This window comes from Peromyscus californicus, unplaced genomic scaffold, assembly GCF_007827085.1.
Source record: "Peromyscus californicus insignis strain IS unplaced genomic scaffold, ASM782708v3 Scaffold_15__1_contigs__length_86483966, whole genome shotgun sequence".
NCBI classification, from domain to species: Eukaryota; Metazoa; Chordata; class Mammalia; order Rodentia; family Cricetidae; genus Peromyscus; species Peromyscus californicus.
In genome coordinates, this window is record NW_026294447.1 from 81,763,996 (window position 1) to 81,784,300 (window position 20,305).

General features: G+C 45.5%; 1 protein-coding gene across 1 annotated transcript in view; it reads right to left on the reverse strand.

The window, feature by feature from the left end:
* The window catches only part of Prkch (protein kinase C eta), a 210,042-nt gene that overhangs the window by 16,647 nt on the left and 173,090 nt on the right, over positions 1-20,305 (reverse strand). Inside the window, exons 11-12 of the mRNA XM_052739595.1 lie at positions 8,447-8,585; positions 7,660-7,848 (exon numbers count right to left, since the gene is read on the reverse strand). Of these exons, the coding sequence (XP_052595555.1) occupies positions 7,660-7,848; positions 8,447-8,585 (328 nt within the window). The remainder of the gene's footprint in view (positions 1-7,659; positions 7,849-8,446; positions 8,586-20,305) is intronic.

The following is a 20,305-nucleotide window of genomic DNA, read 5'->3' on the forward strand; positions in this document are numbered from 1 at the left end:
GAGATGTTCTCAAGAGACATTGGTGTCTTTCCATCTGACTATCAGGCCATAGAAACAATGCACCCCAAAGAATGGAATGACCCCAGCAACGGCATGCTGGGAGAAGGAAACGGCACCAGGCAGAGGGGAAGCTTGTCTCCCAGAAATGGATTTCATACAGTTGTAACAACTAGTCAGACCATCTTAGAGGATGAAACTGAAGCCCAGACAATGATGGGTCAGTAGTGGGTGGGATCACACCTTAGCTGGGATGGTTTAGACATGGATGTTCTTGATTCTCTGTTTAAACGTTAAACTCACTTCAGGACCCTGAAGACAGATTTGGGGATATTCACTCGATCACTTTGTCTATCTTCCCAAAGTGTCCACAATGAAAAAACAAATACTCTAGGGTCCTCTGGCTCTGGCTTGGACTAAAAGTTGCATCTAGAACCCATGGAAGAGCTGTTGTGGTGCTCACATGGTTTTTCTGTGGGTTTGTGTGTAATTAAACTGTTTTCCTTCATTCTTTCGTGAAGGCTAAGCTCATTTTCCCCACACAGACTGAAGACAGCTCTGTCCACTCAGAACGCTGGTGGAAGACTCCCATTCACACTTCCTATTACAGAAAATTTCAGACACATAAAGGGGACAATGAAATGCCCTCGATCTACCCAGCAGTCAGACTTGACTGATGTGTGCCCAGCTGTGCTGTGGTTGTTTGCCCTCTAGTCCTGGATCGTTTTGAGAAGAATCATCTCACATGCAGACAGACACTCTGCCTGTTGGTCCACTCTTCACCCTACCCCAGCCAGGGTGATCTTTTAGACATAAGATGTGATGTGATCATGCACGCTTGTCTGAGATGCTTCAGACTCGCCTTGGCATTTCAAAGTCCAAACACCTTTCTGTGCTCACCAGGTCCTTGAGCTCTGGCTGCCTCTTCAGCCCCATCTGCATTCCTTGCTGCCTGGCTCTCTGCATCCCTGGATGGCTCTCCCGGGGTGGGGGTGGGGGGTGGGGAAGGGGTTAGTTGTTGTTTTTGTTTTAAATGGGGCTGGCCACTGGGAGTTTGACCGTGCTCCAGTGAGTATATGAGCAACACAAATTGGACTTGGTATTTTTCTTTTCTTTCCTTTTGGGGAGGTCACAAGGGAGGGGGTTGGTGGACCTGGGAGGTGAATGTGATCAGGGTGCATTATGTGAAACTCCCAATTAATCAATACAAATATTATGTTGGGAAAACACAAGATGTCCTAGCTAACTGTCACTTACTCAAAGGGACTTCTTTTTCTCAGATCTTTATATACTTTAAACCTGACCCATTTCTCTTTAGCTTAAAAGTCCCCTCAAAAGGTTCTTCTCTCGCAGACCAGGTGAGGGTAGCTGTGCTGCTTATACATCCGCAGCACTGGGGACTTCTTGTCATTAAATTCTAAGTATTCAGTTATTGTATAAGTGCTTCTTTCAAACCTCTTTTTTCTCTCCTCTACAACTAGACTGTCAATTCTATAAGGCAGGGAACACAAGATGAATAAGCAGCACCTTGTTCAGAGGCCAAACATACTGACTATATCTGTGTGTGCACACATCTCCACAGATATACATAACATGCACATACAAATACATACATCACATACATGCATGCATATATACGTAACACACACACACACCTACTTGGCATATATATTACAAATTTGGCTCTTTGAACCCTATCTATGTGTCTTTGGTTTGGACCAAATGATCTTAGACAAATAAAAACTTAATTCTCTTAGAAAGAAAAATCATTCAGCATAGCCTCATGTGTAATTAAGTACGTAATACTTTTGATGATGTTTCTAGAGTGCTCAGGAATAGAATGAGGATAATGACACCTTAAGTGCATTGTGGAATTACTACTCATAATTTAACAATGCTAATAACTTGCTTTATGTTAGATGTACCACTTTGAAAATGCTTCCATGAGTGTTGCCTCATTCGAAGTGAATGCTGTGGCTGGTCATCCATCCCCAGTGCCTCACACACACGACTGAAAAACAGGCACAGAAACAGAACAGGACTCAAGACTCGGAGGCTAGAATGCGCTTACACCATTCCAACATGTGACGTCCTTCAGCCTCAGTCAGTCTCACTGTTTGTGGACAAACTAGGGATTTAGACAAACTTGTCCTTTAAGGATTTCCATCTCCAAACCTCTGTGTTGACGTTTCTAATAATTACACGGTTTTATGGAATTAAAAGCAAAGAGGATGGGTTACAGTTCAAACCTTAGCACTCATAATGTGCTGACTGCTTTTAGAACCATGCAAGACACCACCCAATAGCTCTGATCATTTAGCATTAGGGACTCTTGAAGGCACCATGCTCCTAGGATGCCTGGCCATGGGTCTCAAGGGTTCATTAGTCAGGAGAACAGAGCTCTCTGTCTGGCACTGTGCTACCAAATAAAAACTTGCGCTGTCTCAAAACTGTTTCGTCTTACCTAACTGCTAACACAGATTCATTCCTACACCCCAGGTTATTGGGCGAGGACCATGTATTCCCACCTCACCGGCACTTCCCTGGAGGCATCAGCTTTTAGGTGGATCACACTGTACAGCTGGTTATTTCAATAGACATGTTGCAGCTTTTTATGTTTATGCAGTCTGAAGTCATCCTTTCCTGGCTTCCCACTGTTACCTTTTTCAGTGCCTCGAGTCCTGTCCCATCCCCCATCCCCCCATAGTTCTTCTCTTCTCTCAAGCTCAACATCTACTCCTGCAGTTTATACTGACAATTTCTAATCATCTATACTGAGCCCCCTAGCCACGTGACCAATGGGCACATATGCTCCACTTTCCAAATGTCCCCTGGACCCATCCAAGTTTGCATACCCCGACCTCAGCGCTCCACAGCTCTCCACACCGCAGCCACTGCTCCAATAGCAGAGAACTATTGACCACAGTTCTTGGGACATTCTCACTGCCTCCTGCCTGAGGCTTTGCACACGTTTCCTCTACCTACATGTCCTTCTCACCCTGTCCATGCACATGAACCACACTTGTCCCTCCCAGTTTAAATGTAATTTTTTTTCTGTCTTGTTCCTATGTCACCTTCCTCTTCTGGCCTCCAGAGAGGGAATGTTCTCAAAAGATGACTCTCCTTGGTAATGTGAAGTGTTCACTGACATGTTCTCAACTCCTCCTTGAGTGTGAGCAACAGAAGGAGGCCAGGTCTTGCCGCTGTCACATTCCTAGCACTTCACACAAGGCATGCCAAAGGTTTACGAGGCAAGCATTTGTTGAATTGAACTGAACCCGGATTTTGATTACCTAGCAGAGTGGTCTCTCTTTTCAGAAGCAAAACACTCTCCTCGGTAGATTGATAACCATTTCTGATATCATGGCATTGTTCGGATGTTCAGACTCTAAGTAACACTATAACTGATTATTAACATCAACGTTATGTCCTACTTTATGGAGAACTGAATAGGGGCAAAGTCAGCGCTTATGTGAGTGGTAACCACACAGCACCCTGGTACTTCTTCCAGTGGCTGAAGTTCCTGGGACAGCATACGGCTGTCATCAGGTGTAACCTGGTGTTAGAAATGGGGAATCTAAGGGTAGAAGATGGGCGTTAGTGGGAAAGAGAAGAACATTTATTGGCATGGGCAGATGTAGTCTGGGTTGATGTCTTAGGATAACAGTAGTCAGAAAAATCTGGATTCTGAATCTAGGTATTTGTGTACTTCCCCCATCAAAAGAGATATTAACACAAAATCTAGCATTTTAGCTAATTTTTTTCAGTTGAGAAGGCTGGTGTCATGGAGCATATTCACATCCACACCATATTACAGCCTTCTCCTGAATGTTTCATTCTCTAAAACTCTAACTTCACATTTTCCCCATGAGCTGCACATTCTTCCTTTCCCCAACCCCCTGAGACCATCACCTCCCAGATGTTTCTATGAACTGCACTATTTTAGGTGCTTTGTGTAGATGGAAAAGATCACATAATATTTGTCCTTTGCTTTTTGGCTCATTTCACTCGGCATAATGTATTCAAGATTTTCCAAGGTTATATGCTGTATCAAAATCACTTTTTAAGTCTGAGTAATATTCCACTGCATGAATATCCCATTTTTTATTGTCTATTGATAAACATTTGGGTTGGTTTAACTTTTTGATATTGTGAATAATGCTGCTATGAATGAGTCCTTGCTTCCGGTTCTTTTGGGTATGTGCTCAAAAGTCCAATCTCTCATTCCAATGGTAATTCTACCTTTAATCTTTTGAGGAACTGCCTACCATCCTTTTTTTCCCACACTGGCTCTATCTTTTTACACCCTCATCAGCAGTCCAGGGAGGTTTCACTTTATTGGAGTAATGTGCTATGTGGCCTGTAATGGGGCATATTTCCCTGGGCTTCTTCTTTCTCTCCTCTACAAAATAAGGTGGCCAAATGTGACAATGTCTAAGGCTTTGTCCAGCAGTAAAGGAACTCTCTTGGCTTAATTAAGGCAGGATGTGAGGAGAGTTGGGAAGCTGTCATGATGGCTTATGATGCTGGAGTTGAGAGGCCAACCGTCCTCTTATGGCAGCAAAGTCGCATCGTCCTAGAGTCGAATGTCATTTTGTAGATGCAGCCGTCAGAACACTAGCGGGGTGTGTAGGGGAGGTCCCTTCCTGGGCACACACTCTGCTGAGCAGCTCTCCCAGCATCCCTACGTGATCTTAGAGGGCATACATCCTGAGGTTGCAGGTGAGGGAACTGAGGCCCTGCAGGGTTACAGCCCTTGACCAAGGTTACACAGCCAGCCATGGAAAGAGCCCACATGTGCCCTCGGATAGACCTCTTCTTTATCTCTCTCTCTCTCCCTCGCTCCTCCCCCTCTTTTTTTTTTTTTTTTTTTTTTGACAAGATCTCTCTGTGAAGCCCTGGCTAGTCTGGAACTCACATCAATCAGACTGGCCTTGAACTTAGAGCGATCCTCCTGCCTCTGCCTCCAGAATGCTGGGATTACAGATGTGGGCCAGCTTTTCCGATTCGCATTTCCTAAGTGTCCTTCAGGATTTTCATGGTTACTTTTCCATTGAAATGCTTCAGCCCTCTGTAAAATCTAGCCCCGTGTTCTCAATGGTCGCACTTAGGTTTCTCAGTTTCAGGCAGGGAGACTAAAATATACAAAATTGCCCCAGAAATCCTCCCAGTGAGGTTTTTTTTGTAGTAATTTGTGTCCGACAACTTTCAGGTGTCTTTACAGCTACTTTGAGTCAGATTCTTTGAAGGTGTGAAGAGGAGTATGCTTGCTGTGTGCCTGGAAGGTTTCCATGTAGTAGCGAATTTCACCCTAGCAGGAGCCCTCTGGGTTCCATTTCATCAGCTCTGCTTTACACTCCAAGAGATTCACCAAGGCCACTTCACCAAAAAAGGAGTGCTGGGAAGCAGGCCTGCCACCATCAGCCTGGATCCCTGCTCCTTACTATGGAGATGACACCCCAAGGAGGGAGTAGGTGTGACCTCAGGTGCTGCCTCCAGCCAACAGAGTAGCTGGTGTTAGAGAAAAGGCAAAGAGAGGGAGGGATGGGATTCACAGTCCTTCTGCAAGAAGTAGATCTGCAAGGAGACTGGGCACCCCAGTCGCATCACTCAGGCTAACGGGGCGGGGGGTGGGGGGATGGCACTGGAGGCTGTTTGCTGTCAGAACAACAAGTCTGTGACGATGTCCCTGATGACAAAGGCTAGTTACTGAAAATATTTACTGCGTACTTAGATTGAGTTTTTCTTTTGTAAGGAGAAACAGTCTTAATACTTCCATGGGACTCAGCCTCTCTTGGTACCACTCTCGATTCGAGAAAGTTTGGCTAAGAAAGTGATCTGCAGACTCCGATTTAGCTGAAGGAAGAGTTTCTAAAGGAAGAACTTCTAAAAGGGTGAGGGAAACAATTCAGAAAAGCAGATGCAAAAGCCATCTAGTCAGAAAGTGAAGGGGTCTCCAGACGCTTCCTAGATCCCGACATTTATCTCCTGCCCTCAGTGGTAGCCTAGTGGCCTTTATAGCTTGAACTAGCTTTTTTTTTCTTGCATTACAAATGCTGGGGTCTTTCTTTTATTAAATAATAAAAATATGGAAGCAGCCGCAGTAATGGAACTTGACACCGGCTCCATGAAAAGCCGTTAGTCAGACGATGGTGGCTGCTGTAGGCCACGGGGCCTAGAACGTCTTGAGAATCACAAGAATGGGATTCTGGGTCACAGCACTGGGAAGTAACAATGCCAAGCAGGCTCTGCTCTGAGCGTGGTGAGATAGTGTCACCACAGCCTCTTATCAAGGTTAACTGTGGTCAACCAGGTGAGTCCATCTCCTTCCAGGAAGTTAAGAAACTTCATGGCCTGAGTCTGCAGAGATAAGCCCTTCTCCCTGGCTTTTCATGCATAAAGTTATAAAAGTAACACTCCTCTTCTCCTCACTCTAAAATTTCTAACTATTTAAATGAATTGTTCTTATGAAAATTAAGCTAGACTGGAGACATTTGGTAGAACCCCAAAGCATTTTATTTTTACTTCTATATGACATGAGTGTTTTCTCAATTTGGGGGAGTGTTATTGGCTCCTGAGCTCCTGTTATCATATTATGAGTTGTGATGCACACTGACAATATTCACCCGAGAAGGGTTTCTGTGAGCCTTCCACTTTGGGTGAGGCACAAAATTCTCCAGGACAACCACATCTTCAGTCCCAGTATCCAGGGACCTGCACAGATATTCTCAAAACAGTAATGATTATAAGTCTGGAGCATCTTGTGTGTATGTGGGGGGGGGGGGGGTGGGAGGGATGACAAGACTTTCGTATGGCAGCTAATATTTACCATACTTAATTTTTTGTTTCAAACTCATGTAAAGGGTATCTAATATCACAAAAGCAAATTAAAGAAACATAAGTTGAGGATAATACTCATGGGATAAAAGTCCATAGACATCCTATAGACATTCAACAGAGGATGCTTTGCCTTAATTTTCACTAAAGCATATATTTTAAAATTCATTTTCATATCTCCTCTGCATATAGTAGGCGACAATATGAGTTTTGAACTCAACTAATGTGGTTACGGAATCATATATACTGTTTTATTTTCAGTCTAAGAGCATCAAATCCATGTTCTTTCTTACTTCAAAGTAAGGCATGGGGCATAGGAGAAGACTTTCTCACAATGACACCTTATCATGTTATACCAGAAACCTCGGCATTTGGTCTTGCGTAAAAAGATGACATGGTGGCCCAGAGATCTAGGGAGGTTTTGAAGTACCTCCTCTTTCAGCTCTGGGAGGAAGTTTCCTCTGTCCTGGTCCTTGGACATTGCCAACAGAAGCACAACTGACTGGGACTGACCCTCACTTGACCCTACTGTGGCCTGACTACATGAAGGTGGTATCTCATTTCACTTACACTTAACCTATAAGCACTAGAAACTCTTGACTTTGGCAATGACCCCCTATCACCAGTTGATATTGAAGTTGTCCCAGAATTAATGGTGTAAGAGGAAAACAGACTGAGAGAAATTCGTGCTTCTCCAGACTGAAACACCAATTTTAGTTGGTGGTGGCCATGTCCTCACAGAAGATATTAAGAAAAGACACAAGAGGCCCGTGAGGCCAGCTTTTGTGTGATAGGCCAGAAGCCGGTTGGGTAAGTCAGACTTACAGATTTGAGGATTCCTGTGGCATCTTCATGGAGCCAGGTAGGGTAGACAACTTCATCATTTAGTATGGCCTCGAAAAGGTCGTCTTCATTCTCCGCCTCAAAGGGGGCGTGTCCGCAGAGCATTTCATAGAGCAACACACCCATAGCCCACCAGTCTACTGCAGGTCCATACAGCATCTCCTGCAGGATCTGCACAAAGGGGGCAAGTGAGAGGTGCCTCGTGCATGTGCTTTTACAAAGGTGTGCGTCTTGACTAGGGATTAGGAGATAGCCAAACAAAAAAGCAAGTCTCTTGTGCTGGCATGTATGTTTCATTCACCTCCACAGAGCATGTGCTTAGGTGCCTCCTCTTCTAAGTGGTCCAGAATTTATGACTTGCAAGACAATGACACACACATATTCCAAACAGGGATGGCTTAGAACTATCTAATGTGGAGGGGAAAAGGACACTAGGCTCATTCATCCATAGGGAGGAGATGTAACTACTTTTCTTTAGATTTGCTACAGGGGCCAGAATTAAATCACCGGGTAGAGATTAAAGAGCAGAAGAAATAGCCATGAGAGAATCAATAAAAAAATCTGTAATATTTTTAAACTCTGATTTAGATGCATTGTGGGCTTTTTCAATGGCCATTCATTCAACGATCTGCTTGCTGTCTGTGAGCCTGGAAGTGTTAGCTTCAGCCCTGCCCATGACGCTGCAGCACAGAATAACAACTGGTCATGTTTCCATTCAGGGCTAAGCGGAGCTCCCATTTCCAAAGCCATACCGAGCAGGTGCACTCACCTCCGGAGCAATGTAGTCGGGTGTGCCACAGAAGGTGGCTGTGGTGACCCCATTGCAAATGCCCTCCTTGCACATTCCAAAGTCGGCCAGTTTACAGTGGCCTTCGTGGTCCAACAGCACATTGTCCAGTTTCAAGTCTCTGAAAGAAATCAAGAACACATGATAGGCAGACAGACCACAGTGGCTACATGGGCTTTCTGAGCATACTAAAACATTTTCTGAACAAACTTCTTTGGGTTATTGGTTTAAAAAATAAATGTACACCAACTCTCAGAACGTGCATCAGGGACCCAAGCAGGTGAGTCCTCAGGAATGGGCTAACCACATAGAAGAAAGGAGGCCACATTTTAGGTACTGAGGGAAGAATGTGACTTTCTAGGTTTTCCAGGTACTTTGTACCCATAAGAAATCCACCTACCAACACTCCATCTTCCACATTAGTACCCATTTCTGCCCATCGGCGTTCACTCAGTGGTCATTCATGGAACAAGTGGCAGCTGTGTTCCAGGGACTATGACAGGCATTCAGAGTTTGGACAATCATAGCCAGGTGGGGCGCACACCTGTAATTCCTGTACTCTGGAGGAAAAGGCAGGAAGGTTCAGAGCTTGAAGCCAGATTAGGCAACATAGTGGACTCACTGCCAGCCTGGGCTACAGAGTGAGAACATGTAGGTATGTCTCAAATATGTTCACAAGGAGCTCACAATGTAACAGGAGCACACAAAAGGGGTAGACCTGCAGCTCCGTGCAGAAAGGCATCTGGTTAGCTTGGTTCACTATTATGCCTAGCGCTGGATCCTTAATAAATATTTGCTAAACATCTGGTGGGGGGAGAGAAGGAGAAGGAGGGAAAGAGGGAGGGAGGGAAGGAGGAAGGGAGGGAAAGAGAGAGGGAGGAAGAGAGGGAAAGACAGAGGAAGGGAAGGAGGAGGGAGAGAGAGTGTGTCACATGCACACAGATTAAAAAAAATCCATCACTAGATCCTATCAGGGAGACAGCAGAAAGAGAAACTCACTATTGTGAGAGAAACAAGTCAGAAAATGAATTCCTTCCGACAGGAGGAGAGGTAAAGCTTCACAGTAGAAGAAACCCAGCCAGAGTCTCCCGGGCTGAGGAGGGTGTGAGAAGGTTGTGGTAGCAGACGGACTGAACAGGTGCCCAGCGAGCAGCAGGCAAGGAGGTATGGACGTGCAAGTGCACTCAGAAGACCACACCCTGGAGTGCAGCCAGCCGGGGAGCGCAGAGCCATGAAGAAAATGCCACGGGCTGGAGAGAAAGCCAGGTCTTTGAAGCCAGGACAGCCTAGTGCCACGTGAAAGAATTTTGCTATTTAATTACTGTGTGGAACTGGAGCAGCAGCCTGGTTAGGGAAGAACTGGTTCCCTGCAGAACAGGAGGAAATCAGTTGGGGCAGTTGGAACATCTAGGGGGAGGCTGACACCTTAACCAGGTGGTGGTGATGGAGCAGCCAGTCAGGGGTGGGTGGAGGAAGGGCAGGGTAAGCAGAGATGTTGTGAAGCGCAATCAAATCAGCAAGGGCTGCAGATGAGGTGACCCAGGAAACAGCAGGAAGACCACCCCCACCCCCTTACCCCCACCAGGTTCTGTCTTAGAGCCAGCAGGTTCTTGAAAAGGAGACAGCGTCTGTGTGAGTACACTCCAGGCCACAGAAGGCCTAGACATTGGGGATCTCAGATAAAGACCCTTTCTACCCCTCTCCCAACCTCTTAGAGAAGAAGCCACCGCAGGGAAGTGGATGGTTTGGAAAAAAAAACAACAACCCTCAGTGTAGGCAAGCACGCGTCTCATTACGGGCTGGCGACAGTAATCAGCAGGCCAAAGGCTGTGTGCTAACACAATTTCTCCTGGTACAGGCTCTAGCATCCAGCTGGCAATCTCTAGCTACAGGCTCTAGCATCCAGCTGTCAATCACTAGCCACAGCCTGGGCACTGTTACCAAGGCAGGCTGCAGCTAGCACAGGCTGGGAAGGAGACCTGTCGACCATCACGGGTTCCTGCCCCCGGGCCTAGCAAAGAGCATGCGGGAGATGTGGATGCTTCGCTTTTTAAAGGAATGATGTGCTCAGAGGCAATCCACAGGACGGTCGGCGGCGGGAAGAAGGTAGCATATCAAGCAGGGATGCTGGGTGACGTGGAGATTTCCCAGAGCTGGAGATAGGCAGGTAACTGCCAATCAGTGCGATTACTCTAGCTTTGGGTCACTTGACCCCCCTCCCTGTACTGTCTTCGGTATATGGAGCTGATGGTTCTCCAGAGTCTTACACTCACAGTAGGTGGGTCATGGGCCTGGTTCCCTATCCCTGATCTGAGAATTGGCCCCTCTGGGTTGTGAGGTCAAAAGGAAAAGGCTAGCCTCTGCCCAGCTTGGATCACCTTGTGGCTCAGGAGGGAAGGGAAGACGGAACCAGCGTAGCCAGCTGTGGTTCCCTGTGAGTTGGCACAACCCATCTGCTACGCCTTACAATGGCGGTCAAAGGAAAAGGCCCAGGAATGAAAATGAAGCCCCATTGTCCAAGAATGCTTTACAGAGAACACAGCGGAGCTCTCTGGGCTCAGGCCTTCCTTCTGCTCCTGTGTTCTTTGACAGCTGTCTTCGGGGTCAGGGACCCAGGTGTGCTGAGTACCTTTGTGCCCACCTCAGCAAGGCGAGCTTCCTCCGCCCCGAAGCCAGTATCACTCCTATTTCACACAGAAACCTCCTTCCACAGAAGCCACTGTTTTCAGTGGACTGTGGTTACGGATGCCGTCTCCTTTCTGCTCCCCCAACCCCACCCCCTGCCTCCAGTGCCCAAAACACGAGCACAACAGTATGAATGCATACTGGACTCATGGGAGCACTGTGGTTCATGGAGAGTGAAGATGACATCGTTTTGTCACACGAGGAGGCCACTGCCAGGCACATGGCCTCGCCTAGCTGTCCACCCTGGTTTCTGACACAGGAGGACCCCTTTGACACCTGTCACCTGGCTCCTGTGAGATCAACAACAAAACTCTAGGGAGGCGCCCTCTGGCTGAGGAGAGATGGCCGAGGATGTAGGTACAGGAGACAGCAAGACTACAGGGACCGGGCCTGCGAGGCTGGCCTTACCCACACCACGTCCCAGCCCAGCAGTGCAGGCCTGTGTGGGCCTGGACCCTGAACACTCTCACTTACATTCCCAAACAAGGTTATTGGGTTTCTGAACTTTCCTGAAGCCGTTATGCCTGCTGAAGTCTCGAAAAAGGTTCTTGGGCAACAGCAACAAGTGCTGACAGGGACCCACAACGGTCTTTTACAGCCGAGCGGATTGCTCAAGAGGGCTTGTGACTAACATCCCAGGTAGGCGGAGGCTTCATTGCTTATTACTCAGCAGCTGTCATGGGTGGCGGGATCGGTGAAGGAGGGAAAAGTGCTTGGTCATCAGCTTGCCAGGCCTCCGTGGCAATCTCCTCCACACATCGAGTCCTGGGACAGCTTTTGGGTGACACACCTGGGCCAACACAGGGGATGTGACTCATTCTGGTCATAAGATGCCCAAGGCCACAAAGGTGTGTGTGGGGGGGGGGGCGAGGGCGGGTACACAGCTTGAACCTGACATTTCAGTCTAATTTTAGGCATTTTGAGAATGTGTGAGTCCTGTGGAAAATGCTGTAGTGGGTTTTTACATCAGGTGTTACCAAATAATGTCAAAAACCAAACCAAAACAAAACATCTCACATTGGGATTCCAAGATGATTCCATTAATAAGCATAATATAAAATCAGCTCTGCCCTGAGCTCAAGAAGCTCATATGTCCACTATGAAGTCTGTCCTGCTATCCTGAGACAGACATACTAAAGTCAACTCTGTCTTTAGACTACTCAGTTCAGACTTCTATGGCAGCACCTCTGCTCTGGCTTCTAGAAGGCTCTGTCATGCACCCTCCTTTCCCTTACCAAAACCCAAGCCTAACTCCTTCCCAGGAACCTTACTCCTTTCGTTCAGGGCAGCCCCAGGTGCCAAAGGGGGAAATGGATGGATTCCAGATGCCTAACACGGGCTGCCCTGAACAATTCAGAGCCTGGCTGATTTTTTTTTAGGGAGAAGGAAAGACGTTCCACAAGACTCACTGAGACCCTTGTTCTGAAGTAAGTGAGCGGCATGGCCATGTGTCACACACCTCAAGACAAAGTCCAGAGGGAAACTAAGAAACCTGAAACAAAAGTTCAAATCCCTCTTCTGAGTGAAACTGGAGAAAGGAAATTGATCTGGAAGTAGAAACTCGGGGCCAGGAGGGCTGAGCAGAGCCATTGTCCCTCTGCTGGCTTGCATCCAGAAGGAAGAGTTGAACATTAAGAAGGCAGTCAAACAAACCCAGCACTACTGAGCCATGACCAGCCACGGCAGTGTCCACACTGGGAATCAACCACATTTTTATTGGAGTGAGGGGAACCAAATGCAAAAAAAAAATATGACTCCATGGCTTCTGACTGGAACCTGCAAAACCTCAGAGGTCAGATTTCGGCTTTTGGAGCTTCCTCAGCTTCAGATGCCAACGTATAACACCACACCAAACTTAACACAGCTACACGATGAAGATTACAAGTTCACACAGGGCAGAGGCTGAGGTCCTAAGATGCCAAACATACAATGCCAGCTCACCAGTCATTAGCTCCCTGAGCACTGGTATTTAATAGCTAAGGCTTTTGTCTGGCATGCAAAGGCAGGGAGGCAGAGTTATTTTATCCTCTCCACTTGCCTGAAAGGTACATTGTTCTCGCTGGGTAAGCAGGGTTACTTAAAATGCCCACAGTAGTTTCAGAGAGAATTCCCAAGTGGTTGAGGACAAAGAAGATTCAGAAACTGGATTTATTTTGTTTCCACCCTGAGCTGTCCCCCAGAGAAATAAAACAGAATGGTGTTGAGTCCTTGCTTAGTTCACTAGGGCTCGGTTGTCCCTCCAAAAGAAATAAAGAAAGTGGGCAGGGAACAGGTTCCTGACTAAGAATGAACCTAGGGAGCTCTTCACAGTCAGAGTCTATTCACTATTGGCAATGTGCATGTCTCTATTTATTGATGAAATTGTCACAGAAAGCCAGAGGTATAGGGACAATGCAACTCCAAGCTCATAATTCACCAGCAGCAGCTCCTGGTGGCAGGCCCTGTCTTGTCCTGTGTGTGCATCTCCTCACTCCCTTGCTGACCCATCTCTTTTCAGATTATCTTGAAGCAAATCCAATACATGAAGTCATCTCATCTGTACTCTATCATTTGAATCAAAAAGATGATTATTTAGTAAAATAAAGCATTGAGCCCACTTATCTTTTTTTGTTTGTTTTTGGTTTTTTTTTCGAGACAGGGTTTCTCTGTATAGCCCTGGCAGTCCTGGAACTCACTCTGTAGACCAGACTGGCCTAGAACTCACAGGGATCTGCCTACCTCTGCCTCCCGAGTGCTGGGATTAAAGGTGTGCCCCACCACCCCAACGAGCCCACTTATCTTGAAATAGGTGATAGTGAATTGTCTGTCCATCAATGTTCTGCTTTTTGTTGTTCATTTGGGGTGTGTGTGTGTGTGTGTGTGTGTGTGTGTGTGTGTGTGTGTGTGTGTGTGTATGAGAGAGAGAGAGAGAGAGAGAGAGAGAGAGAGAGAGAGAGAGATCTGTGGGCCTGAAAAATGTTTTTGTGGACAATCAGAATACCAGTGTTATCAGTAACAACATAAATTAAATGCCCATCAAATGGCACATACTTTTTACGTGTTAACTTATTTTATCCTCAAAACAGCCCTTTGAAGTAGGCTTTACCCCATGATCCTCCTGCTAGCCAGGGGCAAGGACTGAAACTTGGGACTGTTCCCTTCTATGTAATGGGGCCACTGGTCTCCTCTTAGGAGAATGTTCCTGAGAAGACATCGCTTTTTGAAATTAATAACAGTCTGAGAAAATCGATCAATATTCTGAGATGACAAAGTGGCTGTTTGATTCACACTAGTGTAAAATGTGACATTAACATTCTGCAGACACCCTCTGCCTTCTTGGCTTGTGCATAGGGAAAGAGTTCAATGGGTTTCAGGTCATCCAAGCTCGAGGGTGCACAGCAATATTTCCTTACTGTTCAATATTCAGAAGATGATCTGGTACCCTCTTCTGAGGAGGAGAGGCTGATGTGTGGGTTAACACCCAGCTGGCATTTGCCAAGAGTGTGGATTTGGACTATTATATTAATTTCAAAACAAAGCTTTTTGTTTGTTTTGAAAAAAGCTTTATTTCAACCCCAAGCTAGTTAGGGTTGGCTGAGTTTTGAGTGTCTGGCTTTAGATTTGAAAAAAAAATTTAAAGCAAGATTCCTGTGTTCACTTGGTGAGTGCATTTTGAAACGTCACCGAAATAGCAAGAGTAAAACTTAGTTTCAGCCTGCACTAAATGGGAGTGCCTATCATGTGTCATCCAGTACCAGATGGCCATCGCTTCACCCACCCACCCATCCACCAAATCTCTGAACATTGTCCAGTAGCCAAACAATATGCAAGGGGCTCTGACTACAACAGCCAGCAAAGAGCACCACTATCCTCACATCTGGGGAGAGAGGCAGACAATCAGATAACGGACAGCTAGGATTCTAATTATGAAGTGTGATGAGTGAGTTGAAGAGAAAACATAGGGGTGTGAAAGAGGAGGAAACGGGCTCAAGCTGAGCCGTGAAGGTTATTAACCAAGTGAGGAGAGAAAGGCATGGGAGCAAGGCTGGAGAGAACTCCAGGACCTGCTGGGTTGCTTGGTATAATCAAACAATACAGGCCAGTGTGCCTGGAGTCTTGGGAAGGGGACTGGGCATGAAGGAGTCATGAGATTTGAGGAGCCAGATGAGGTAGGTTCCAGAGGGGAATTGACTCTTTACCCAAGAGTAAGAGAAGAGACTACCCGAAGCCCAGCCCAGAACACGGGTGGTACAGGGTTGGTGGTCTTACAATCTCCAACTTGGATTAGGGAGGATGAGAGTGAAGCTAGAGAGACCAGTAAGAAAGGGACCGGAGTGTGACAAGGAAAGAAAAGTCAGGGTGGTGTGGATTAGAGTCGGGGTAGGAGGTACAGAGAGCTGGTGACCTTTCAACAATTGTGGATGTAGAAGAGAAATGGGCTTGGCAGTGGAGAGATATAAGAGTTAAACGCAGAGAGACGGCAGCGTGTACTGACTCACAGGATTTGTTTTGGAAATGGTTATTATTATCTTGTTTTAGACCCCAAAGCAGAATTGGTTAATGGCATCTGAATGCACATGGCTAATAGCTGGAGGAAAGAGTGTATCACTCACACCTTTGAGTGGATGAACTCACTCACCTGAGAGAGGTATAAAGTAAGAGGACCTGGGAGAGCTAAGGAAAATGTCCTCAGGGGAGATGGCTGTTCTTTTTTCACACTGAGATCACTAATACTAGTGAGGGGTTATAGCTAGGGTAAGGAACACGGCTGAGGTTTTGGGAGTGGGTCCCAGTGCTCTGACTCTATGTGGCTGTTTAGAGTCCTGTTAAGATGCCACCAGGCTTGGTGGCCCACATCTATAATTCTCTCACTTGGGATGCTGTGGCAGGAAGAATGCCTGGAGTTTGAGGCCAGTCACAAAATAATAATAATAATAATAATAATAATAATAATAATAATAAAAAATCAAAACAAAACCAAAAAACCAAAAATGAATAAACTAACCCAAAACAACAAAAAGATTTTTGACTACATTCACAGCCACCCTGTGGGCCTCCATCTAGGCTTACAACCTCCCTGAGTGGTGGGTGGTGTTGCTTGCTGTGACCACAAACAGACGTATTTTATTTTACAAAGACGTTTGTTACTCCATCATGTTTAATAACAATACTTGGAAGCAAGCTAACTTATTGTATATTAATAGTGGAATAGCTAAATAATATTTTTATTACAGAATTTTGTGAAAGTTACCAAAGTTTTATAAGACTGAAAATGCAGAGAAATACTTATAGTAGGATTTCTATGCCTTTTGAAAATATTTTTTATTTTTCTGACTTTCAAATATTTCTATTCTTGAAAAAAAATCATAGGGGAAGAATGATGGCTTCATATTCCTATAGCCTTCTACTTCTCAGGTTTTACTAACGTGGTACCATGACGTGATCTGTTTTTCTCATTCAGCAAAGGTCTGGGAGGGTCAAATTCACAAGTTGTGGGTCTCACTCATTCTCCATGACAGGTTTGCATAATTTGTTCTACAGGGAAACCAGAGTAGAACTTATCGAGTCCCAACAGACATTTAGATTGTTCAAATTTTATTTTATTTTATTTTTGCTCCTTGAAACAGTGGTGCTAAGGATATTACTTACACACTGAGTAGTTAAGATAATATTTTCATATAGAAATGATGTGTCAAAGTACAGAAGTTTAAATAACATTTAATAATTGTAATTTTTCTTGCTTATCCACATTTTATTCACTTTAAAACTCGAGCTGTTTATCTTTTGGATTAGGTTAAGACATTCTTTACACATTGTGGATAGCAATAATTTGGTTATATTGGTCATGAATATTCCTGTCTAGTTTGTTTTTTTAAGTCTTGTGCATGATAACTTTCATATTTTAATGTAGTCAGATCTTTGCACGCCTCATTCGTAGCTTCTGGGTTCTGAAAAATAGTTACAGCCTGATGTCAGCGTAAGGACAGGATATAAAATTACCCTTTCAACAACCTCTTAATTATGATAAGATTGTGGGCATTATAGGAAGGAAGAAAGGCCATGAGAGGAAAGGGGCAATAAAAGAGAAAGATTAAGAACTTATATGCTCAAGAATGTTTGTTTTCCTTTATTCTAAGTTTCTTTCAGGGCCTTGTAGAACAGCTTGTCCTGGCCTTCATATTTCCTCTCACTTCTGTGCTATTTGGGGCCACCGATTTTAATACAGGAGTAAAGGAAAAACGACCACTGGCAGGTCTGTGAAGGGTCTCTTTGGGAAAAGGCTGCAAAGGCATATTTTTTTAAAAATGTTATTTCCTTAGAGGACCCGCACTTTTGTAGTTCTCGGGATTCTGAACCTGTTGTTATAGATTCACTCTATTACCACCGACACTACCTACTGCCCATAGTATACACGGTCATCATGGGTGTTGATTATATTTTCAATAGCCCCACAATGTGTCCCTGCAGCCAGAACCAAATGAAGAGTGTAGAGGAGGCCCCTCAGCATCAATATTCCAAACCATTCGTGAGGTCCCATGCTCATCCTGATGGCTTTAGGCTCCATCTATGGGAGTATCTCCTTGACAGCGAGAACCTGAGACGTGAACACGCATCGCTATGAGTGCAAAGCTCCTCCTCTAATGAATGACGTCAGACGTTTTCACCCAGCCCTGCTTCTCTTCCTCCTGTCCCTTCCAACCTCCTTCCAACAACTACGAGGGATGGGAATTATGAAAGTGGCTTCTGTGTGAGTTGGGTTTCTATACTCTCTTTTAAACAGGGCCAAGGACTCAGAAACAAATTTCCACAGACTCCGTGTTGGTTTCCATCGTCATAAGAACCCACTTCCCTGATAGGCAGGCAGTGTGCAGCCACCTTTAGTGCTATGTACACAGGGAACCAACTTAAACTTGATCAAAGGGAGGGAGAGGTTTCCCCACACCTTGTCTCACAGTAGGAAAATGCAATCATAAAAACAACAGGACACGACTTCACAAACGTCTACAGCCACAGACTTTTCTTTAGGAGAGACAAATAAATGAGCCATCAGGCTGACAGTTGAGACTTATAAAATGTTTTTAGCATTCCATATCTCTCCACCCCCCAAGTCCCCCAGGGCTGAAATTCCCTGGCTGAACCAACACAAATTTATTTAGTAGCTCTTTACAGTACTTGTATTTTGTACTTGCCAAGAAAACCTCCTTCTTGACTCTCCTTGCCAAGATGCCTCTTCCGTGACACCTGGCCCTGTTGAATTTGTAGGCAAGCTCGGCGTGGAGCAGAGTGGTGGGTCAGGGGGCGCAGGCAGACTCTGGAAAGTGGTTGATCATGGGTGGCAAGGGGCGTCCTGGCTGCTAGGCCTGGCTCTAACAACCCAGAAGAATGGAACTAATACTGCACTTGGGCTTGCTAGCACAGAGAAGGTCAAGGGGCTCACAAACTCCATGCCTTGGCCTCTCCTAGTACAGGAAGCCAAATGCAGATTCGTAGAAAACCATGTCTGCATAGCTGTGCTTCCTGGCCACAGAAACTCAACAAAGCAAAAATGTTCTTACAGTGAATTTCTCAAAAGGCAAGCGCACAAACAAAATGAAAGACATGAGTATGGAGGGATTCTGAGAACCTAAGGAGACGATGGTCTGGGCAACCGTCTACCTGTCTGGCTGCTTGCAGGGCAGGTACGTGAAGACATCAGGAAAAACTATTTCCATTGAGGTGGAATCAGAACTCGGTTACCTATTTAGTAAGTTCCTAATCACAACCAGAGAGCCTTTTAGAGTAGCGGTGGTCAGGGGCAGATCACCTGGGGTACATCTGGGTTCACACTGCAAACACGTCACCCAAACCGAGAAAAGGATTCCCAGAGTGAACTCTGCGGCTGGGCATGGTGATGCAGCTACTTGGGAGACAGACAGGAGGATCACAAGTTCAAGGCTTGTCTGGACTCCAGAGTGAGTTCAAGTGCAGCCTAGGCAACTTAATGAGACCCTGTCTCCAAATGTAAAGTAGAAGGAGGGCCAGGGGATGCAGCTCGGTGGTAGAGGGCTTATCAAGCAGGCACAGGACCCTGGGGCTTCAATTCCCAGTGCTGAAAAACAAAACAAAACAAAAAAAAAAACCCAATTTTGTGTGTATGTGTGTGTGTGTGGGGGGGGGAGGTAGTTTCCTGTTTGCATGGGTGGGTATGTGTGTGGAGGCCAGCCAGATGTCAACCTCAAGTATAACTCTTCAGGAGCTTTCTACTTTGTTTTCTTGGGACAAGTTCTCCCAACGGCACCTCTTTACTCCACTCCTCCCCCCAGAACTGATATTACAAGCACATGCCAACAACACATGTTTCTGTGGGGGTTGGAGGAACTGAACTCAGGCTCACACGCTTGGACAACAAACCCTTTACCAACTGAACTATTTCTCAGGCCTAACAAAAACTATCAACGTTGGAGGGCATACAAGCTCTATAGGTAAATGCTAGCCTTATCTGCATTATTACTGTTATTATCAAATGGACAGATTCTGTGGCTTTCCTGCTGATTGGAATGAGCCACATAATTGGGCTGTTGATAAAAGAACATGGACACACACACATATGAGATTACAACTAATGAAAATGTATTAGATTGGGTGGGGTGTTGTTCAAGAACTAGATATTAGCTACTCTTGTTAATAAAGAAAAGTTAGATTCCTATTACTGTATGTTAATGTGCTTCATTGTAAGTATTTCACTGTCTATAAGCAACCTACACCATCGTGCTGTTCAGTATCAAATACACACAAAAATCTATTTAAAAAAATAAGTAAGTGAAGGGTGAGGTGATATCTTGGCCTGTCTCCTCATGGTTCATTCCTTCTGGCAGACACACAGAGCTTGTCTTACAAGAAGGCACAGACCCTGTCAGCACAAATGCTGGTTCTCTGAAGATGTTCAGTTGCTGGGAGATAGCCATTTTCTTTCCTGGCCAGTGTTAGAACTTCTCTTTGGCTTAGAGAAAGCAAACAGAGAAAGGACAGCCATTTTCTGTCTAATCCTGTGGCCTTAGATGGTGCCAAAAGGGATGTGTGTCCTACAGGAAGTGAGGAGAGTCTACAGGACCAGCTTCTGCAGGGGAACCACTGAATGCTTTTGGCAATGGGCTAAACATAACGCTTTGCCAGCATTAGCATTGGAAATTAGCATAG